Source organism: Galeopterus variegatus, unplaced genomic scaffold (genome assembly GCF_000696425.1).
Source record: "Galeopterus variegatus unplaced genomic scaffold, G_variegatus-3.0.2 Scaffold2294, whole genome shotgun sequence".
In the NCBI taxonomy this organism is placed as follows: domain Eukaryota; kingdom Metazoa; phylum Chordata; class Mammalia; order Dermoptera; family Cynocephalidae; genus Galeopterus; species Galeopterus variegatus.
Window position 1 is genome coordinate 159,583 of NW_007728405.1, and position 24,581 is coordinate 184,163.

Below are 24,581 nucleotides of genomic sequence, written 5' to 3' on the forward strand. Positions count from 1 at the left end.
CATCCATTGGACAACCACACAGTCTGATAATATAGGTCTGTGGGCACAGCTGGTTCAGACAAGTTTGACTCCAAGCATCCTGCAAAACATCTTAGACAATCCATCACTCTTTATGGTGATAATATTTTGGTGGGGGTGGGAGTTTGGGAGCAGATAGTAAAAATATAATATACCTGTGTTAGTACATTAAGGCTACTATAACAAAATACCATGATCTAGGTAGCTTATAAATAAAAGAAATTTATTTCTCATAGTTCTGGAGGCTGGAAAGTCCAAGATCAAGGTGCTGGCAGATTTGGTGTCTGGTGGTGGCTCACTTTCTGGTTCACAGTTGGTGCTTTCTTGCTGTGTCCTCATTTGGTGGAAGGGGCAAGGCAACTCTCTGGGACCTCTTTTAAAGGGCTTGAATCACCTCCCAAAGGCCCCACCTGCTAATTCTGTCACATTGATGGTTAGGTTTCAACATATAAATTTTGAGAGATACAAACACTGAAACCATAGCAATGCTTTATAGCTATAAGTATTTTGAAGACGTACTTATAAGTTTAACTTTATTTTTCTTTCTTTCCATACCCTTTAACTGTTCATTAATTCTATAGTTGTCACATTATATTTAGAAAAATGATTACATTTTGAGAATTTAAAGAAATATTAACTTATAGGTATAATTACAATCTTTTATTCTATTTTTTACCACTTACTGTACTGCCTTACCCATTCTAGTATTGACCAGACATTAGGTAAGTTTAATTTGTACAACATTTTTCTTGATTTGTTGCAGTTTGTCTATCAACTTCAAAATTTTTGGCCAATATTGCTAAGTGTAAGAAGACTTGCAAAGTCTGTTACAAATTTTTGTAACAATATTGACGATCACAAGCAAATCTCACTTTGTTAGTGTTAGCTTTCTTATATATTATCTCTGTGGTTTCACATGTGGAAGTACCTTCTGCCCTCTGTGCAACATGGTTTCTTCACTATACAATTAGTTTCTTTACCAGGATCTCCTATTCCATTTTTGATTTTTAAAGCAGTTATGTCTTTTTTTAGAACCTTAATTTTAAAGTAAAATCTAATCCTAAAAAGAGACGTTCTTACTGTTTTGGACAGAAATCATAGTCTTTTTCCAACTTTTATATGCCACACTCCTTTGACTATATCTCAGTGTTACAGCATTTTTCATGTGATTGCTTGATTGCTATATCATTCAGTTTGACTTGCAGGTTAGAAATCTCTATAGTTTTTTTCCTACTTATTTTTATGAGATTTTCTATATCTGTATTTGGTTGGTTTTTATACCCAAGCATGCCTTCTTATGCCTAGTTCCTATTGAATTCTTTTTTATACGATTAGGTAATGAAAAGTGCATTAAATTTTTTTTTTGTTTTAAAGTCTTGCAAACTTACCTACTTAAAATTTTGATGTGTTTTAATGTTGTCTGTTGGTATTTCATTTTTCTTTGTTTAGGTTCGTAACGTTCTTAATGATGCAATGGATTTACTGGAATTCCGAGATAGAGTCATTAAAGCATCTTTGAACTATGCACACTTAGTTGTTTCAACGTCTCTTCAATGTTATGTGTTCTCGTAAGCATCCTGCATTTCTTAAAAATCCAAGGTTTTTTCTGTGATGAAGAATTTAAGCTTTTACGTCAACATGATTTGACTTAAACTTAACTTTCTCAAAACCTCACCCTATCCTGAACTTACCTCAAATGAGAAAGTGAGAAAAAGTGAGCTATGAGCAGTGAAAATAGATCTCATAAAGTTTGTGCATCAAAGATTAATATTCCCCTTTATAGTAGGAAATACCTTCTCTGAGATAGTGTTTACTCTTATTTTACTCACAATTCTAAGGAATTTAGTGTAATTTGATTTCAAAATAAATAAATGGTAAAAGGAACCACTTATCCACTCTAAGAGCGGACAGATAAATGATGGTAAATGGAACCACTTATCCACTATAAGAGGGGACAGATTGCAACCTGACAGCAGGCTGACAGGTATTCATTAAGGACACAAGGAGGTATTTAGGCTTAATATCAGAGCTTAGGGTAACCATGAATGTTCATATTGATGACCCAGAGTTGTCCAGAAATGATGAAAGAAAATATATTTAGTATACTCTGGTTTAGAAGAGAGAGATTGATTCAATATATCCAATTAAACTTGCACCAGAAACTTAAAAACATATTTGATATTTTAAAATGGTAACTCAGTGTATGCTGATAAATGTTGGACAACTGGCTTTCTGGAAACAAACAAACAAACAAGCATGATTTGCCATGCTTGCTGATTTCCATGGTGTAAATACTTCTACCACAACACATTTTAAGCTACCAATGTGACTTCACTGAAAGCAAAGTTGGGAGGAAATGCAGAGTAGCAAACCATTATATAGTATTGACACCATGTAAATACAACAGATGTAAATAATCTCAGGTGCATAGATAATAGTAAATTATAATAAAATAATCTGGAAGCAATGAGTTTTGAGTACTTATTGCCCTTGTTTTAAGTATAATTTGCTTGATTGTAAATTGATATAATTTCATTGTAAATAATGGCTTTATTTAACAGTCAGCTTACAAAATTCTTGAAAACTTAACAACTGGTACAAGCTGGCTCTAACATACAACCAGGTAACTCCTCTCAACTATTCAGAAAACTCAAGTAACCACTGTGATACCTTCAAGAGTTGTGAATAGTTAAGGATTTTCTTTTTAAAATTTTGTCCTTATATTTATAACATTATGCGATTATAGTTTAATCATTGAATGTAAAATTGAGAATAGAGACTATATGTGTCTTATAGTGACCAACACATAGTAAGTACTTAATAAATAATTATTTTTTAATGAATAAATGAATTAAAATACATAAAGTCTAGTGTTGTAATATACAACACAAAGGTATTCAATTTAATTAACAACTGCTACAGGTATATATTAAAAAATTCCCACTCACTGTGTAAATCTGCCACTAATCAGAGTCTGCAACTTGGGAAAACAGCTAAGTCTGGAGTAATGAAATAGAAGAAGCAGAGGAGAGTGAATAAAGAAACAAGTAGCTCAATTATGTGAATTTTTGTTTTTTCATGAAAGGGAAGGAAGAACAGTAAGAATATGGCAAAGGTCAAGAAAGATACCAGGTTAAACAGCTGAGATATAGGGAAGGGATTATAGAATGTGAGAAAATCTTCTCACAGTCACTTAGTGTAGATAGGTGTTTGAATTATTAATTTTTCATGGAGTTGGGGAGAATAGAAGAGATCTCTTCAGCTTATTCATTTGAAAAAAGGAAGGGCTCTCAACTGCCCTAAGTGAGGGATTTATTCTGTTTTAGTGGCAAGGACATGTTTGAATATGTAGGATTAGTATCATTAGATGTTAACTTGTATTAGAGAGGTTGCTTTTTAAAATACCAAAAGCTGGTCAAAAGTTAGTGAGTTATCTCAATTGATTGCTCACAGTCAGTTACAGATCAAACTCCTTGTTCTACTCTTTCATCCCACCTACTCACTATTGCACTTAATTACTCTTAAAGAAAACAACAACAACAACAAAAAGTTTAGCAGCTGCTATTTCTTTCTTTTTTTTTTTTTTTTTACTGTACTTTTCCCTTACCAGTTAATATGTGGGAAAGTATAAAGTTGCTTTTTTTCTTTTCTGATTTGACCTTGCCTTCCCACTCTTGGTTACCAAGACATTTATTAAGATGCAAAATAGTTATTAAAGTCTTAATTACTCTTAAAGAAAACAACAACAACAACAACAAAAAGTTTAGCAGCTGCTATTTCTTTCTTTCTTTTTTTTTTTACTGTACTTTTCCCTTACCAGTTAATATGTGGGAAAGTATAAAGTTGCTTTTTTTCTTTTCTGATTTGACCTTGCCTTCCCGCTCTTGGTTACCAAGACATTTATTAAGATGCAAAATAGTTATTAAAGTGAAATACCAAGGAGCAGTAGTAAGAATGCGATAGTGCTGAGACCTGTCATCAACAAAACATATTTCATTAAATTTAAAAACCTAATAATATTTTAGATAATAACAGTTGTCATTTATTGAGCAATTGTTATACTATCTTTTGTGTTTACTGTTATTATTCCCATTTTACAAGATGAAGAAACTAAAGGACACAGAGAATGATTAAATAACTTGCCCCAGGTCAAATTATTTAATTTCTTTACCAAAGGAAGATCTGGGATTTGAATCCAAGTCCTAAATATAACTGTTGCCTCTTTTTTAGTAATAAAAATATAATTTTTAAAACAAACATGCAAGTAATTTACTGGTTTACATGAAAAGAAATTCCAGAAAGAGAAAACAATACAAGCCCTCTACATTAAATTTTCATTGGATTTTTCAAATAATTGTATTGAAAATGCCCTTGTTATATTCAACATTATAGCTTAGGGATTTTATATTTCTATGGCATTTATATGAATCTCAATTGTAAGAAATCTCATATTTTCTAAGGGGAGATTAAAAAGAATACCACATAATTACTACTTTTCTTATCAGCTTTTTTTGACAAAGAATGAAGGTTAATTCTAATGACTAAATTAATGAAGCATGCAGTGATATTTTTTCTAAAGTAATGAAGCACGTATCTTCATCATACTTATGAACTCCAGACTAATTACTAGTGTTAATTACTAATTAGTAATAACTAATCACTAATTATTAATAGTAATTTGTTTGTTGTTTTGCTTTATGCATGTATTTACTTACTGAAGTGGGTATCAGGTTCTTTGCACTAGCCAAGATTAATTGCTCACCAGTTTGCTACTCACGGCAACTTTCCCCTCCCCCATCCCTCTGGATCTGAATATGAGTTTTAATCTGATTTAAAGAATTGGTTCTATGAAATTTATTGAGAGAAATTCAGAATATATAGGAGTAATAAAACTTATTTTAAATTCTCAAACAACTTTGATTATTTCAGGATAGGTTTTTCCATTTGTAAATGTTCTCTCTACCCGCCCCCCATCCCGTCTTTAGATCACATTACCATATAAAAGCAAAAGGAGTTATTTGTTCATTTAGTTATCCATTTGTTCAATAACCATAGTCATAGCTACATTTATACAGTATTTTACAGTTTACAGAATGCTTCGCAGAAATCTTTTTATTTTGACCCAACAATAACATTGGGAGACCTGTAGGTTAAATGCTCATGTTCATCATATTATTGTTTATTATAGTTTCTGTTTGTTCAGTACCTGATATAACAGACAGTTTGCCAGATACTTTATGTTAGTCATTGATATCCCCATTTTACAAATAAGGACACTAATGCTTAGGAGGTTAAGCTTGTTAAGATCATATGGCCAGGAGGTGGTAAAACCATATTTCTAATCCAGATCTGTGCAGCAAAAACCTATCCTCTTTTCACTACGCCATGCTACTCCTTGCCCAAACTCAGAGCTAATAAATAGTAGAACTTGGACTTATACTTAGGATTCCTCAAGTCACAAATTGTAGTATCTACATTAAACATTTATTGAATGTCTTGCTGTAGACACAGAGTCTCTGCTTCCTAGTCAGGGATACAGACATGTAAGTGAATAATTTCACAACAATGCACCAAGTGCTGTAATAGAAATACATACACAATTGCTGTGAAACTAAAGTCATTTTATTTGAGTACCCATCTACTTAAAGTCATTTTATTTGAGTACCCATCTACTTAAAGTATTCGGAATTTTAAATGTTTATAAATATCTATTTTATTTGTCTTTTAGTACGAAGAACTGGAATACACCACTTATATTTGATCTCAAAGAAGGAACTGTTAGTTTAATTGTGCAAGCAGAAAGGTAATTTATTATGTTTAACTGTTGGATTTGGGGTTAAAATATTTCAAATAGCAGTAAAAGCAGTTGTTAAAGCATCCTGTTTACAGAATGTTACACTAGTCATTTGGAATCAATCTATTTCTATTATATGTTTTAGAATAAAAAAAAGAATAACCTCTTAGATTCATGGTTCTGAGACTTTTTAGTGTTAGAATTTCTTTACAGTCTTAAAAAGTTATTGAAGGTTATATATACATATCAGCATTTACTGTATTAGAAATTGACTGAGAAATCTAAAAGGTATTAATTTATTTAAAATGCTGAGAATAAACTCATTGTAAGTAAACATCAGAATATGACATGAGAGAATGAGAGTGAAACAGGCAAATTATAATGAAATGTTTTGACCCCATGGTTCTCCTATTTTCTATTCTGCTCTGCTTAGTTTTGTTTTTGTTTTTAAATATTGGTTGAAACTCATTGGTTTTATGAGCCAATACTGGTCTGTGACCTGAAGTGTGAAAATAGTATTCTCTACCAAGACCTTCAGTGTGTACAGGACTAAGAAACTCCAGGCCGATTAACTGGAGTAAATTAAGAATAGCTACTTCTCAGGAACCTAAATTTTTCCATGAAAAGTGTCAATTAGTCTATATTGATACCCTACTGAATCAGAGGTCAGACTTAAAAGCTATGACCCAATAAAACTTGGAATAAAGTATGAAAATATAATTGACAGTTACTTAAAATAGCTACTCATAAAACCTTTGCACTAAAACCATGTACTTTATTCCTCATCCCTTTACTCATCACCCAGGCAGCTCTTGATAGTGTTTATTGTCAGGTTTCCTAGCCCACAGCATTTTATAAATAGTAAACTGGGAGAGAAATGGTGCTGGTGGGCTGTTAGAGGCTGGCACAATGACAGGAAGAAAAATGACTGCCTGGCAAGGGAGCATAGAGAAAACTAAAAGTGTAGAACTGTGTAGCTGAGTAGAATAATTATTCTGAGCACCAACAGGTTCTCATGAGTATCAAAGCTATCAGTTAAATAGTTACTGAAGAGTGTGATCATCATATTGATGACCTTGAATAATCAAGAAAATGTTATGTCAAATTTTATATCATCTGTTTATTGAAATTGAAATATATGATTTATTTAGTTATATCATAAATTTTTAAGACAGAAGTCATTTTTGCCATTTAAAAGGTAAGATGTCAGCTTTGTAAAAAGCTGTGTTTCTGAAATGCTTTTTACCCTAACAGTTCCAAATAAATGTATATATTTATACATTATTCATAAATGTATTTATTAAATATGCTCTTACTAAAGGCATATGTTAATGGCATAAAGAATTAGGTAATTAAAGACTATTTTAGTTACTGCCTATCACACTTGTCTTTTTTATACAATTAGAGATTTTTGTTCCCTAGAAACAGGGTGTTTACCTGCAAGGAGGTTAAAAGCTATAGTGTCTTGTTTAGAATGCTTTTAGTACTGAGACAAAGAAAGAGTATATAACATGATGTGTCGCTTTGTCAAGATTAGCAAATATTGTTTTTATGCACTAATGTATATGGCCATATACTAATGCGTAAGGGCCAGACCCTTCAGTTAAATAACCTACCTACCTATCTGTAAGTGTTAATTTAATTGAAGTGTGTACATTTGGTATTCGTTAGGTACTAACCTTTCATTGATTTTGGTATTAATTTCCTTTTTGTTTCCATCGCAAGACAGAACAACTGCGTAAGGGCCAGACCCTTCAGTTAAATAACCTACCTACCTATCTGTAAGTGTTAATTTAATTGAAGTGTGTACATTTGGTATTCGTTAGATACTAACCTTTCATTGATTTTGGTATTAATTTCCTTTTTGTTTCCATCGCAAGACAGAACAATTAGCAATTCCTGTATCAATAAATTATTCTAAATCAAGAATATAAAGACCTTTAAGACAGGATTCGAAAAAGTAATAATGTCTTCAGCATTGGGGAAATAGGCACGCCAATATAACCAGAGCATGCTTATAAATCAATACAACCTTTCAAAGGGCAATTTAACAATATATATTAAATTTTTTAAAGTGTATAACCTCTGATCTAGTAATTGTGATTCTAGAAATTGTACTAAGGAAATAAGCAGGGTAGACATACAGAGATATATATATATATACACTATATCTGAAATAAAATAAATATCTATCAGGAGTGAGTGAGCCAAGTAAAGTTATGGTATATCCATACTTTGTTTGCCATAGTTACCTGTGGAATAGGATCACAAGAGGTCTTTTGCTTTCTCTGTATTGTTTGAGTTATTTTTTACTATATTCATAAATTTCCAAAGGCAAAATATAACAGCCATAAAATATTTACATTTTCAGTTAATAAAAGATTAGCTATACAGAGCCTTGAATGTAGCTGTCAACATAGTGAATGAACCTGAGTAGTTGCTGCAAAATGTGTGAGTTTTTAGATATGAATACATACTGATAATTGCCATATGGTTTTAAAGTAAGAAGCATCTTATTTTAATATATACTGGCCCTGATCTTAACTTTTGCATCATTTTCACTGTTTTAGACTTTAACCAGTATTTAATCTTCAATTATCTTTAACATAATCTTTAATTATGAAATAAGTATTAATATTCATGAAACAAACAGCAGCACCTGGCATTAAAATCACTAAGTTGTAAATTATAAGATTTTCTGATTGCCTTTGTATAGAGATCTTCTTTAGGCAAGAAAATGAATTATGACTATAATGTAAAAGAAGTCACAATTTTAGTATGTAGGGTAGTGATTACAGACATTTTCATTTTTCTTCCCCTACATCCATCAAAAAACAAAAACTCGGGAAACAAACCAAAACAAGCAATGTTGACTTTCAATTTTTAAAAATATTCTATTCTTTATATGTCTATGTACTTACTTTAATTGTAAGATTTAGATTTTTCCAAAGGGTAAACTATTCTCTAATATAAAAATGAAAATATAGTATACTCCTATTTGCAAATATATTTTTATTCTTTATTTTTTAGGCATTTTCTTCTTGTAGATGGTGGTGGTATCTATTTATATTCTTATGAAGGGCGCTTCATTTCTTCTCCAAAATTTCCTGGAATGAGAACAGATATTCTGAATGCACAGACTGTGTCTCTGAGTAATGATACCATAGCAATAAAAGAGAAAGCTGATGAAAAAAGTAAGTACATTTTTATAATTTTCCATGTCAAATTTCTGTGAAATTTGTTAACAGTAAAGTTTTCGTAAATTAACTTTCATTTTCTCATCTGTTAATACTTTATATGAAAGAATAATGAGCATCCTAATTTGTTCTCAACATGAATTAAAGAACTGAAGTTGTCATACTATATATCCAAGTGATAGAACAAATAGTGTTACAACATCAAAGATCAATGGTAAGGAATAAATCTTTATATGTTCAGTAGCTGTTGGTAAAGTCTGAATTCAAGATTGTGGTTTAAAAAATATTTATTAATTTTTGGATTTTTAATCTTTTTTAATCCCTTTTTCTTCATGTGGTAACATAGCAAATATTGCACTTCTTGTACTATTTATTTTGGTTTTTTTAAATTTATATTTTAAGTTAATAAAGGGGAAGAAAAGTATGAATAGCTTAAGAAATTCAGTAGTATAGTCAAACCATTTTATTAAGGTATTGCTGTACCGTAGAGTCACTTATCCAACAAATATTATTGAGTGCTTACAATGTTAAGTACTTTGCTAGAAGTTGAGGATACAGTGGTGAACAAGAAAGACAATCCAGCAAATGAAAATATACAACCAACAAAAAGTATGTATAATAAATTGTCAGCTAATGATACATGCTGTGAAGAAAACTAATGCAGGGTGACAGAATAGTTTTGGAGGTGAGACAGGGTAATAAATATAGGACAATCAAGTACAAGGATTCTGAGGTGGAAATGGTTGTGATGTTAAAGGAACTGCCAGAGGTCATGTGACTATGTCAATATGAACCAGGCAGAGAGTGGTAGGACAAGAGGACAGAGAGATAAGCAGGAACCAGAAAGATTTGGCCATGGTAAGGATGTGAGCATGTGGGAAAGAGAGGAGCCAAGCATCCTATCTTAGGTTGTTATCCTGGATAAATGAGGTGGAAGATAGGGAAGGAGGAAGTTTGAAATGGGTATGCAAACCAAGTGTTCTTGTTTTGGTCATGGTATGTTTAAATGATTCTTAGACATCCAACCAGGGATGGAGAGTAAACAATAGTATAAATGAGCCCAGGGCTCAGGAGATAGGTTGGGACTCAAGATATAAATTTGGGAGTCATTGGTGTACTGCTCGTGGTTAAAGCCATGGCACTTAATGCAATCACCTGGGAAGTGAGTGTAGACAGAGAGGAGGACCAAAGAATAATGAAATAACTTTCAGATGTGAATTAACTACAGAGAAGTTCGGAGAATAAGATATATTCAGTTGGAAACACAAATGCTTTATTAAAGTTGAAACACAAATGCTTTATTAAAGTTTCTATCTAAAATATGTGGTGTTGAATGAGAAAAGTATAGACAACTCACATGAATATTTAGAGATGGGACTTTAATAAAATCCAAATTATCTAAAAAAGAAAGAAAAAAATAGAGATGGGTAAGAGGAGGAGGAGCCACTGAGATAAGAGGAAAACCATGAAGAGTAAGTGATCTCTAAAGCCTAGTGAAAAAATATTAAATATTACATAATGTTTTCTTTCTGTTAATACATATTGTGAAACATTGTGCATTACTGTGACATTACCAAAAAATATGACTTGAGTGTTAATTTTGTTAATTTATGCCATGGAAGACCTAATTCAGGAGCTAGAAAACTGTCCTTCTAAAATTTTCAGTAGTTTCAGATAGTATCACCTCTCATACTGGTAGAAAATATAACTCTCCTAAATAGAGCTATTCTGTCTCTTCATGCCTTAGACCTTCTCTGAGAAGAGGGCATTTGATAATTGCTGTTTTTTTAAAAAAGGACTTCCTTTCTGGCTAAAAAATAGGAAGAGAGAACGAAATAAAATAGTGTCCAGATAGCAGACAGAATTAAGATGACCGTGTAATTGAATAATAATAATAATTTGGAAGTCAGATTTTTATTTTCAGTCAACTGAAATTTGAAAATCCTAGTGATCATTATGAGTTGTCTATACTTTTCTCATTCAACACCACATATTTTAGATAGAAACTTTAATAAAGTATTTGTGTTTCCAACTGAATATATCTTATTCTCCGAACTTCTCTGTAGTTAATTCACATCTGAAAGTTATTTTATTATTCTTCAGTCCTTTGACAATTCATAGAATTTAAGAGCTAGAAGGAATTATGAATGTTTACAGATATAGATTTATGTGCCAATAAATTATCCTTTTACTTATATGAATTTTGAATATGAATTTTGATTTTTAAACAAGATAATTATGAAGTTCTGTTTTGTTGTAAATCGAAAATTTTAAAAATACTAAAAATTATTGTAAAACTTACATAAATTGAGAGGGGAAATATTTTAAGTTCCTTAAAGAACCTAGAATTCGGGCCGACCCCGTGGCTCACTCGGGAGAGTGTGGTGCTGGGAGCCCAGCGGCCCTCCCACTGCGGGTTCGGATCCTATATAGGGATGACCGGTGCGCTCACTGGCTGAGCGCGGTGCAGCCAACACCAAGCCAAGGGTTGCAATCCCCTTACCGGTCACAAAAAATAAAAAAATAAATAAAAAAAACCTAGAATTCATTGATGGCTTAATAAAGGTATATGCTAGCAAGAGGAAACACGATTGAAGTACTTTTAATCTTTAACCTGAAGAAGTTGGCCTTCACATGTGACATCAGTGATTCCTTCCTAATTTGGGAGCTCCTTTATAGGCAAGATTCTTGTGCCCAGCACAGTACTCTATACTGTAGTAGGTGCTCAATAGATAGATGTTGAATGGATTTGAATACTCCTTTGGGTGATTGATTAAGTACTAGAGCCACTACATTTGCCTTCCTTCCTTTCTCCATCCACATGACACAGATTGTACAGCTAGGGCTGGGTCTCTGGTGCTCACAGACCCCTCGAGCCCATCCACAAACCCTTCACAGGCAGTTCTACAAGCTCAGTAACCAGCAAAAAGGTCCTTGGAGCCTTGGTTGAAGAGATAATAGTCTTTATTTAGCACACACACATCTAATACCTAGGCAGTCCAAAGAGAAACTTAAAACTCAACTGCTACAGACAAAGTCCAAAGAAAAACTGAGCAGCTGCCAGCAGAGTAAACATGCTCTATTTTTAGACATGATCTCTCTGCTGGTGAGCCTCCTTCACAAACTGCAGAACACACAATAGCAATTAACTAAAAAGATACATTGGTGCACATGCACTAACTCCACCCACACATAACTTGTTTACAAGAAATGTGCTGCTTGACCCCCCAACCAGACCTGAGCCAAGGGAGCCTGATTAAATTATCCTATTTTCCCCACACAGATGCTATGATATTAATGTGGGTGATTATTTAAAAACAAATGTCTGGGTGGGGAGAGTGGAAGTTAGAGTGCTTATGGTTAGAATCAGCTCTTTTAGCTCCCTCATCCTTTACTTGCAGTTTCTGTTACATGTTAACACTGAAATACAGGTCCAGTCTCCAGTACACCAGATTCACTTACAGTTGTGGTAAAAAGTAGATGAGTTTATCCATGAACCCCCAGCTTTCCATTATATGGGCAGTCAGCAAAAGGATGGAAAGCTTTTGTTTTTTAAAAAAGTTATTAGTTTGTATAGTTATGAAGATAATCTGGTTTAGCCAAGCCCAAAGCATTTTTTAAAATGGAAGTCAAATTTTTCTGACTTTTTTTTTTTTGTCTTTTTCGTGACTGGTAAGGGAATCCCAACCCTTGGTGTGGTGTCGTCCGCGGTGCGCTCGGGCCAGTCCTATATAGGATCCGAACCCGTGGCGGGAGCGTCGCTGCGCTCCCAGCGCCGCACTCTCCCGAGTGCGCCATGGGGCCGGCCCAAATTTTTCTGACTTTTGTTTCTACTTAGTTTTAAATTTGTATAGTATTTTCTTTTTCATTTTTCTCAACATAATTGGCAATTTTAGAACATAACTAAATGTTGCAACCAGCGCATGGGTTCTCATGACCACCTCAATTTGATTTCCTCTATGAATATACCCAGTGACCTCAAACTCAACAGCCTATGGTTTACCAAAATCTAATAATCAATGTACTAAAAGTATGATTCTCTGGAATTAAATATCATGTTATACATATTTTAGTATTTTTTATGATCTGTATAAATTGGTGTTTTGGGTTTTTTTTTGCTGAGTACTCATGTCACTTCTGTCTTCTCCTAACTCTATCTTTTCATTTTTTGTAATCCTATGTATATGTTGTCGTATAAAATTACTCCATTTAGGCTGAATCTTGGGCTAAAGTAATTTGAGAATTACTTTAAAAGAACCACCAAAATAGTCCAACAACCTTTTTATGTTTTCAACAATCTTTTCAACAGAGGAAACAACAGCTACCAATACCATTGTCACATCTGAGACTAGGAGAAGACTTGGTGAAACAGGGGAAGGGGACAGAGGCAGCATTGTTCCAGGCTTCTTCAGTACACTATCTCCTATAATTTTCTTTCTACAAACACTTTTTTCTTTTTCTTTTTTTTTTTTTTTATGGGCCGGCTGGCTGGTACAGGGGTCGGAACTCTTGACCTTGGTGTTATCAGCACTGTGCTCTAACCAACTGAGCTTACCAGCCAGCTTTCTCCTATAATTTTCACAACTTCACCAACTGCAGAACAGCAGAGTAAGGCTGGGGTTCGAAATAGAGAACTCTGATTTATCATTATTTAGATAGAGGTTGATGTCATGAAAGTAGATGATATTGGGGAAAGCATATATTGTGAAAATGCAACCAAGAACAAAACCTTAGGAACAGGGGTCACCAGATAAGGAGAAACTAGCAAAGGAGAATGAGGGATTGTCCAAAATAGGAGAGAACTGGGAGAAAAGAATGTTATACATAGCCTACATGCCTACATAAGAGTTTCTAGAAAGAAGATGGTCAGGAGCATGCAGTGCTGCTAGGAGGTCAAGACTAAGAGTAGACTCTTGGAGTAAGAACTAAAAATAGTTTTTTTGAATTGGAGAGATATGAGTCATTGGTGATCCAGGCAAGAGCCTTTGTGTCAGTGTAGTGAGGCTGAACAACAAATCATGGTAGGTTGAAGAGTGGTCAAGAATCGTAAAAGCTGGAATGACTGTTGTTTCAGGAAGGTTAGAATTAAAGAGAGGCAAATCATTTCCAGTGATTACTTGAGGGTTGACAAGGATTTTTTTTTTTTTTTTTAATGAAAGTGACTTCAAAGTGTTTATATGTTGAGAATGAACCAAAGGAAAAGGAATGCGAAAAGGTACAGGAGAAAGTGGGTTGTTAAGTGGGTTGACAGAATAATATCTTGGAGAAAGATGGGCAGGTAGAATGACAATGTGCAGGTAAAGAATGTGGTGTAGGGGTAGAGTGGTATGGGCACTAGACACTCCTTCACCTGAAATCAGAGTATGTGTGGTGAAGACTGGTGCTATTATAAGTAAATTTAGAGATAAATCTGAGGGAAATTGGGCTGTTACGTCAAATGTTACCAAATTTTGTTTTTATATAGTGAAATTTATGTTTACACATCTTAATGAATATTTTACATCTTTTTTGTGGCTTCCAAGCAATTTTGAGGATTAAAGGTTATTTATTTATTTTTATTTGTATTTGTATTTTATTGTGATAAGAGCACAACATGAGATTTGCTCTCTCAACAGATTTTTCAGTGCACAGTACACCTGCTTTTCTGACCAATGGCTACAAATTCATGGCTTCTCATGACCCCATCAATTTGATAATTCTCTAAAATAACTCACAGAACTCAGGAAAGCTATACTTATGATCACAGTTTTCTTATAAAGATTCATATAGTGCGAGGCCTAGGAAGAACACAGCTTCTGTTCCCTCTCCTCCCAGGACGTGTTACCCTCTCAGCACATCAGTGTGTTCACCAACCAAGAAGCTCCAGTGAGCTTTGATGTCCAGAATTTTTAATGGGGTTTTATTACATAGTCATGATTAATTAAATCATTGTCCACAAAGTTGAACTCAGTCTCCAGCTCCCTTCACATCTCCAGAGGTCAGGGACCTGAAAGTTCCAACTCTCCAATCGCATGGTTGGTCTTTCTAATTATCAGCCCCTATCCTAAAACTATCTAAGGGCTTTTGGAAGCTCCCTACCAGGAACTCAGGACAAAGACCAGATAAATTATTTATTGTACTACAGTATTAACAAGAGAATACTGAACAGCACATAACACATTGCTGTTATAGTAGGCACGGAACACATTTTTCCTTTGTGGAATATGATTGTCTGTGATGTTTCATTGGTCTAAATCAGAGCCATCAGAATTACAAATTACATCCACATTTGGACTTGCCATTGTTGAGCCTAAGGAGCATTGATGCTATATCATTAATAACAATTTTAATTAGCAAATGTGTTTTAGGAAGAAGTAATGAGTTCCACTGTTTTCATAAGAAATGTGACCCCATTAATAAATAGGAATTTTATGCTGCTGTTCTTCTGTGCTGATAGATACTCAGTGGTCTAAAGACTTAATTTCTCATGAGGATTATGATAATTCCATTGAAATTTACCAATAAAAACTCTAATACAACATATTAATTAATGTTCTACTTTTTTTTCAAGTAATCTTCCTTTTTGAAGCATCAACTGGAAAACCATTAGGTGATGGGAAGATTCTTTCTCATAAGGTAATGGACATGAGCTATTTCTAATGTTAATAGCCACTATTTGCTTCCTTTTTATGATTAATATTTTCATTTTAAGAAGGAAAACATAGAGATTAATTTTATATTGAAAATCAGTGTGGATTCTATCTATTTTGCCTAACAATGTCACAGTTAAAGACTAAGCACTGGAAAAGTCTGTAACAGAAACTACATATGCAAATTAATTGAAGAAAAGGGTCTGCTTAGAAGTCTGTTGTCCAGGCTCTTTACTGCTTTTCAATAACATGCTGTATTTTGATTAAACTTTTAGCTCCTATTAGTAAATAAAAATCTATTTATATTAATAAATATCTTGCAGTTTTCTCATTAACTAACCCTTAATCAGCATTTTCTTTAGGTTTTAAGAATATAGTTAAACTGAAAAAAAAGTTATTTTCTATAGAAGTACAAAAAGACCCTGGATTGTGAATTGTTTATTGGCTTCTGAATTGTAGCCTTAAAGTAAACAAAGGAGCACATTCTATTGAGTTATCCTTCTAAACAAGTGGGTCTAAAGATGCTTTTAACTTCATTGTTAGATACTTCTGGTGAAGCGTTACTCTAAATTAATCTTCTTCTTTTAGTAATTATTAGTTTTAAATTTGAATAATGAATACATTTATATGTTTCAGAAATAAGCATTAAAAGTATATAGTGAAAAAGTCTCTGTACTACACCTATACTCGTAATAACTTCGTATAGCATACATTATACGAAGTTATACGAAGAGAGTGGTAGGACAAGAGGATAGAACTGGGTAAGAAAGTAGGACTAGACAAGAGGAAAATGGGGAAGCCGTGCTGAATGAGGAGGAAACCCTCTTTTTCTATGTTCATAAGCATTATTATCGTTATTGTCCTTTGATGATGAATTTCTTTAGAGAGAAGAGTTGTATCTGTTTAACAGTTTTAAAAAATATACTAGATTCTTTTGATGGTGATGATAAGCAATTCTTTATTGTAATGATCAGTTTCTCTGAAAGGTTTCCATTTTGAAAATTCCTAGAATTATATCTCATGCATGCCTTAATGGACATGGAACAAAATTTCTTTCTTCCTTAAAATATAAATTATGATATTTCAGAGAAGAGCTGAATTCTTTAAAATGTATTATGAACTAGTATGTGACTGATTTATCAATTTGGATAAAGGTTTATGTGTGTTTTGTTGTAAAAGGTGTTATAGTACACTTAAACATAGTGACTTGATGGTGTGATCATGAGTCTTGTTGAATTCAAAGTTTCTAGCAAAGTCTTCAGACACAGCAGGAAATAAATCCCTCTTGGATTAAATTGAAATGAATCCATACTAAACCCTTTCCACGTTATACATTCATCTCACTAGCAGTATAGTAGATTAATGCTGTATACCAGAAATATTTTGTTATTGTGGGGAAAGTGATGATCTTGGAGTCAGGAGTGTAGGTTATAAGTTTTAGATATGCTTGGCGTATATAGCTTTTTCTGAGCAAAATCATTTAATGACTGTGGGTCTCAATCTTCTCATTCACAAAGTAAGTATAATACCTACATCAAAGATTGAAATTTTTTTTATGAATCATTAAAATATAGGTGTTAAGCAATCTATTTATAATAAGTTTTGGTATGAAGAACTTGTTAATCAAAATAGACCTGTCATGTGATACTCAGACTTGCCTCACCCTTTCATCCTGTCTACTAACGGTAGGACAGGTCAACAGATGGGAATGTTTCTCAACTTACAGAGTATAAAAGTATACATTATCTTATTGTATTTTTTTTTTTCCTTTTTGTCTTTTTTCATGTCCGGCAACAGATCGCAACCCTCAGTGTCGCGCCTGTACCGGACCGGGACCGGCAACGGGATCGCAACCCTCGGTGCTGCGCCCGCACCTCGCTCAGCCAGTGAGCGGGAACCGGTCTGTATGTGGGATCCGAACCCTCAGCGGGAGCGCCACCGCGCTCCCAAGTGGCACACTGTAGCAGTGCGCCACTGGGCCGGCCCTATCTTATTGTATTTTAAGGTGCATCTTTCCCTTGGATTTCAGGTGAAGTAACTACACTTTAGTGCAGCTTTTGAATTATTAGTATATTGGGAGTTTAAAATTATTTAGCAGGAAAATTTTATCATTATAAGTAGGTGAAAAACATTTATCTTTAAAGAAAGAAATGCTCTTATAATTAAATAATTAAAATGATCTTATGTCAAGCGCTAGAACTAATCCAGTATTTACTTTTCTTTTTTTAATTTTAGAATGAAATCTTAGAAATTGCTCTGGATCAGAAAGGACTTACCAATGACAGAAAAATTGCTTTCATTGATAAAAATAGAGATCTCTATATTACCTCAGTGAAACGATTTGGGAAAGAAGAACAAATTATCAAACTTGGTAAAATAACTTTAATACATTTAAAATTTTAATTATTGTCAAGTTCCTTAGATCTACTGTGTCATATATTAAATAGTTGTGTGAGTAACCTGTGAAAATGTTATGATCTCACATTTCTTAGCTATTTAACAGCATTTTATTAGCAAGTCTTTATCTGCTGCAGCTAAAATGACATTGAAAGAAATACCTGCAAATTAAAAATGTAATGGTTCTAGGTAAAGCATTCAAATATTTTTAAAAATTCTTAAGTGAATTTTTGAATGTTTTTTCACCGTTATATGATCTACAAAGTAGAGTTGTACATACCAGAAATTAGATGTAGTCTTGCTTGTCAGCTGATTTTAAAGATATATTTTTAATTCTTATATATTGAAACCAATAGTACATTAACATTATTTTTAAATTAAGGAACAATGGTGCATACTTTGGCATGGAGTGACACATGCAATATCCTTTGTGGACTTCAAGATACTCGATTTACACTGTGGTATTACCCCAATACGGTTTACGTGGACAGAGACATTTTGCCTAAAACATTATGTGAAAAGGATGCAAGGTAACATTTTACTGCATAGAATTCTGTATTGTGATAAATAAAACTAATAGAATGTCATGTTTTTGCCTCTGATTTCAGTCCTGCAAGTTATCTTTCACTTTAATAAAATTCAAGTAAGCAAATTGTTCAGCTAAAGTTAGCTTAATGAGATTTAAGTGATGGAATCAAGTTGAAAGTGTTGTATAATATTAACTATTAATTTGTCCTTTATATGAATATAATTTTAAACTTAGTGCCGTTTAATGGTAGCTCAGGTAGTTTTTTCAATGTGATTTAGTGATTTTAATATAGGTTCTCTCAAGACTTTTCAGTAATGCACAACCTTGTGACAACTACCCAACTCTGCTCCATCACAGATGATCATTGACTTTGAGACTTTCAGGAACTGAATTTTTTGGTTGATGTTAAAAGTAGAAAAAAAGCAAGATTACTAAAAAGGTGTTTTTTGTTTTTTTAATTATGCTTCAGAAAAGTACATACATTTATATTCCTAAATTCTCTAAGAAATAGCAAGGAGATCTTTTACTCTTGGCAAAATAGTAATACAAAGATTTCTTGACTCCAAACCTTAGCTTAGCTTTCAAATCTGTTTGAGTTCATTTTTTATTTTCAAGTTCACAGGCATAGCAAAACCAGACAGGCATCAAAATAAAACAGCTTATTTTTAAAAGTTTTTAAACTAATGAGAAAAGAAGTTAGTTGAGTTCATTTTTTATTTTCAAGTTCACAGGCATAGCAAAACCAGAGAGGCATCAAAATAAAACAGCTTATTTTTAAAAGTTTTTAAACTAATGAGAAAAGAAGTTAGTCTCTTTATTTAAAGTTCACCCCTTTTCATTATGAGAAAATAATGTTGGAATTCAGCTTAATTTTTATCAGTTTACCCTTTAATACTTTTAAAAGCTAAAGCTATTTAATCATTTATGTGATTTATCTTAAGACTCAGAAAAAAAGGTCTCTTCAAATTCTTTTAGGAATAGTTGCCAAATATGTAATAAAAATTGTCACCTTACACTGTATATTTTTCGTCCAGTGTATATACCAAGTTAGATTCAAATGTTTATTTGAATGTATACCTTCTTTCCAGAGTTAACTTTTTTGGGGAGTGCATTTTGGAGACTGGAGACTCCATAAATATGTCAGGGTCCCCTTCCCAAATTTAGCATATGTGAAAATTTTTGCTTAAAATATAACTTTAAATTGCACTTTTCTTTTTTTCAACAGTGAATTTAGTAAAAATCCCCATATTGTGAGTTTTGTTGGAAATCAGGTAACTATAAGAAGAGCTGATGGCTCCCTGATTCACATCAGCATATCACCATATCCTGCTATTCTCCATGAATATGTAAGCAGTTCAAAATGGGAAGATGCTGTAAGACTTTGTCGCTTTGTTAAGGTACTTTGCATTTCAGATCCTTAGTCATGTATATATTGTGTGTTAGTATACTTTTGTGCATGATGAGTAGTGATAACAGCTAAGGACTGGAAAAATTGTGAACAGGATCATGACTTCTGTTTTATAAATGAAGACATGAGCAATATAGTGGGATAGATGTTGCTGTGTAGTTTATTTTCTGAAGGGGCTATAATTTAGACCAGTAGTTAGTTTCTCCATACTGGCACATAAAAAAATCCTCTGTGGAACTTTTTTTAAAAGTCAGGTTTCCAAGTTCTACCCTCATAAAAATTCTAATTCATTAGATCTGGGTTGAGTCCTGGGCATATTTTTTAAGTTATTTAGATGATTCTTTTGTAAAGCTTAGTTTAAGAATCTCTGCTTTGGATCAACATTTCTCAGCTTGGTTGAATCTAATATTTTCCAGACATGTTTGATTATAGATCTCTTTTATTGAATATCAGTTAACATCCCTTAGAATACACTTTGTGAAATGACTTTTAAATGCTTTTTCTTCCAATGGGTTGTTGGTGGCAATCTACCATAATAGCATTGTCTAAGAACCTCACTATTCCTCTTGTTCCTGGTAAGTTATATTCATTGATACCTCATCAAAAACACTGAAGGGTTTATACTCTTGAGTTATATCAAATTCAAAAATAAATTCTTTATTTATTTATTTAAATGAAAATCTTTAGAAAATTGTATTCAAAAGCAGTTCTCTATGGGTTATTAATATATTTCAACAAAGTGACCACAGTGAAATTTCCACATAATTTATCAAACTATTGTTTTTTCATTGCCATGACTAGTAATATTTTATTTTTTAAGTTAAAATATAATTTTATTATGAGTACTTAAATCACTGTTTATTTTAAGGCAGTTCAGCCATGTAGTTGAGATCATTTTTCTCATTTCACTTTAGGAACAAACCATGTGGGCTTGCCTAGCTGCCATGGCAGTTGCTAATAGAGACATGACTACTGCCGAAATAGCCTATGCAGCAATTGGTGAAGTAAGTAAGTAGAGTGTGCATATATGTATGTATATGTGTTTTTTCCTCATAATTTGTTATATTTCTATTTTCCACCTCAATATTTTTCTTTTCTTTTTTTTTTAGATTGATAAGGTTCAATACATCAATTCTATAAAGAATCTTCCATCTAAAGAATCAAAAATGGCTCACATACTAATGTTTAGTGGGAACATACAGGAGGCTGAAATAGTACTTCTTCAGGCTGGCCTTGTTTATCAAGCAATCCAGATCAATATTAATCTCTACAATTGGGAAAGGTATTGAAAACGCTTTTCATCAATTTCAAAACCTTAATGTATTCGTTCATCTACCATTTAGTAAATTACATTTTCTATTGTACTTAATAGTTTCCTAACAACCCAGAAGAATTTGTTCATATTTATATAGTTTACATTTGTGCAAGGTGAGTCACAAAGTTGTGAGTAGTTTGCAATGAAAGATTTATGCCTTCTCTGACCGTGTGATTGCTTATAAGTTGGGGTGCAAAGGAGAAAAGAGTCTAGAATGTCTCCCAAATGTCTGATTTCAGTAACTGGAGAGGTGGTGTTAGCTTTAGCAGCTTTGGTAGGGAAGATAGTGAGTTCAGTTTTACCCAAGTTGAATTTGAAATACTTTTGAAGAGATATGTGATATTAGTTAATTAAATGGACCTTCAACTCATGAGAATGATTTGAACTGAAGATTTAAATTTAGGAGTCATCAGCAAATGGACTACAGTAGTTGAAGCTAAGAGAATGTTTGCAGTTGCCTAGGAAATGTGTGGAGTGAGAAGACATCGACTACTTTTATGGGAGGGCTCAAAGCGGAGAAATCCACCAAAAGGTTATCCTGTAAAATAGTCAGACAGGTAGAGAAAGGAGCCAAGGGAGACTTGTGGTGGTAAGAAAGAAAGAGGAAAGGATTTATATTAAGGAGTGGTCAACAGCAACCTTCACCCCTACCTTAGGCTTTGGGACAGAGTGATTCTGACATAGAGTGGCATGCCAGCTCTTTTCTATGACATACAGTAGTCCCCCCTTATCTGCGGTTTTACTTTCCACCCTTTCAGTTACCTGCAGTCAACTGCAGTCCACATTAAATAGAACACTGTAGAAAGAAAGAATTCATAAGTTTTAAATTGCATGCTATTCTGAGTGGCATGATGAAATCTTGCACCATTCTGCTGCATCCTGCCCAGGACATGAGTCATCCGTTTGTCCAGCATATCCATGCTGTCTGTACTTCCTGCCTGGTAGTCACTTAGTAGCGGTCTCAGTTATCAGATTGATTGTCGCAGTATCACAGTGCTTGTGTTCAATTAATCCTTATTTTACTTAATAATGGCTCCAAAGTGCAAGAATAGTGATGCTTGCAATTTGGATATGCCAAAGAGAAGCCATAACATGCTTCTTTTAAGTGAAAAGATAAAAGTTCTTGACTTATTAAGGAAAGAAAAAAAATCGTATGCTGAGGTTGCTAAGATGTAGTTAGAATGAATCTTCTATTCGTGAAATTGTGAAGAAGGAAAAAGAAATTCCTGCTAATTTTGCTGAAAAGGCATTAAATTTGTGGGTGGAAGACATGAACAGAAACGTGTTCCAGTCAGGTTCCAGTTCAGTGCTATTTGCAGTTTCAGGTATCTGCAGGGGGTCTTGGAATGTATCCCTTTGGATTAGAGGGGACTACTGTATTAGATTCCTCCTGCTCGTTCCCTCTGGTATGTGTCTCTGAGTGAACAAAATTGCAGTGCACAAATACTCCTCAAGTTGCTATGTTATGAAATTGGCATACTCTTCCAGGTTTGAAATGTCTTTCATGATTTTTGTTTCTCTCTGGGCTCAATTATAATGCCCTTCACTTATAACTTCCTTAGATTAAAATTTTTATATATATCCTTTCTTTATCTTTTCCTTGAATAGAAGTAACAAAAATGGCAGATGGTTAATTTTGTGATTAATATATTGCAGTCTGTTTATTTAATTTATGCCCTAATGATCTATATTATTGGTATAATTCAGCCACTCTGTTTCTCTTCTTTATTTACACAAATTCATTGTCATTGTTTAGCTGTATAAAGGATCATAAAACATGTTTTTGATTCTACAAAAATGAATAGATCGTTGTTCTTATCCCCAATTTATTCATAATTTATAAACTTGAGGTAACTAATTTGGAAAAAGGTAGAGTATGACTAATATTTTTAAAACTCTATATTAAATAACTAAGACAAAATTATATATACCATCATCAAGCTAACAGAGTTCTATGAGAAATAGGGAAGAATAGTGTTTACAACATTCTTACAGCCAATGTTTTTGAGAAAATATGTTGATTAATGGTAGACACTACTATTCATATGGCACTCTGAACACTGTATAATATAACAAAAAATTTTTTTTACTGTTCTGTATCTTAAAAAGCTTAAAACCAAATTAGGAATTTCATTTTATTGTCATTAATATAGTAAAGCCTCCACTTACTGAGTGCTTATGGTGTGCCAGGAATTAATTATGCTAAATACTTTCTATATATCTTCTCATTAGGTTATCTAAGGAACTCTATGACATTAGGTATTGCCCATCCCCATTTTACAATTGAGGAAATTGAGGCTTACTTATGAGTAAGTGGAAGATCTAGAATTTGAACCGAAGTCTTCTAATATCAAAGAGGAGCTCAGCTTATCACCAAGCAATTCAACATGTACTGCTAGTACCATTGCGTATATGAGTATTGTTTTATTGGATTGCTGCTTATCTCTTTACTTATCTTTACAGATGTTTTTGACTTCTTTTTCAGATTATATACTTTTTGAAGGACAGAAACATTTTATATTATCTATACATACTAGGTACTTAAACTCATGTTCTTAATCTTTATGCAATACTCATTTTGCAGTATAAATACATGCACTGAGTAAGTAAGTGTCATGGCAGGAAGATGAGGAAATTTGTCTCTGATAGCCTATAATATAACCCTCTGAACATTTCTTGTACTTCCTGACCTAAGTGAAACTTACCTCTTACCAGAAAATACTGCCTGTCTACCAGTCCTCTCAAATGGAGTCAATTTATTCTCTCCAACTCCACATTCCTTAGGATCTGGATTTGAGTGGAATCAGTGGGATGTTGTTTCACCTCCTTCATCTTTATTTCCCTATTTTATAAAATCTCCAGTCCTTTGAGGCTTATGTTATATGACCATACTTATTCTCTGCTGAGACTTCAAACCTTGCTTAATGTCCTGTAATCCTGCTCCTGGAACACCCCCAGTGTCTCCCCAACTTTCCACCCAATTCTCAGCAAGTGACCCTGCCTTAAAATTATTAGATCTCAGGGAGAGGAAAAATAAGAGGGACAAAGAGGATGTAATGAGGAAAGAGAATGAATCCTGGTTGCTGCTTCATTCTTTCTGTCTACCTGGCATCTCCTTTTCCTGTGCTTTTTGCTTTTATACAAATGTGTGTGTGTGTGTGTGTGTGTGTGTGTATATATATATATATATATTTTTTTTTTTTTTAAATTTATAAAGAACAGAAATTTATTTCTCACACTTGTGGAGGCTGGAAGGTCCAAGATCAAGGTATTGGCAGATTTGGTGTCTGGTCT

At 33.3% G+C, this 24,581-nt stretch overlaps 1 protein-coding gene across 1 annotated transcript in view; it reads left to right on the forward strand.

Moving 5' to 3' along the window:
- The window catches only part of IFT80 (intraflagellar transport 80), a 124,691-nt gene that overhangs the window by 85,687 nt on the left and 14,423 nt on the right, over nucleotides 1-24,581 (forward strand). Inside the window, exons 10-18 of the mRNA XM_008581208.1 lie at nucleotides 1,468-1,586; nucleotides 5,747-5,821; nucleotides 8,843-9,006; nucleotides 15,560-15,624; nucleotides 17,874-18,009; nucleotides 18,418-18,565; nucleotides 19,790-19,961; nucleotides 20,887-20,976; nucleotides 21,082-21,254. Coding sequence (XP_008579430.1) covers nucleotides 1,468-1,586; nucleotides 5,747-5,821; nucleotides 8,843-9,006; nucleotides 15,560-15,624; nucleotides 17,874-18,009; nucleotides 18,418-18,565; nucleotides 19,790-19,961; nucleotides 20,887-20,976; nucleotides 21,082-21,254 — 1,142 coding nt within the window. The remainder of the gene's footprint in view (nucleotides 1-1,467; nucleotides 1,587-5,746; nucleotides 5,822-8,842; nucleotides 9,007-15,559; nucleotides 15,625-17,873; nucleotides 18,010-18,417; nucleotides 18,566-19,789; nucleotides 19,962-20,886; nucleotides 20,977-21,081; nucleotides 21,255-24,581) is intronic.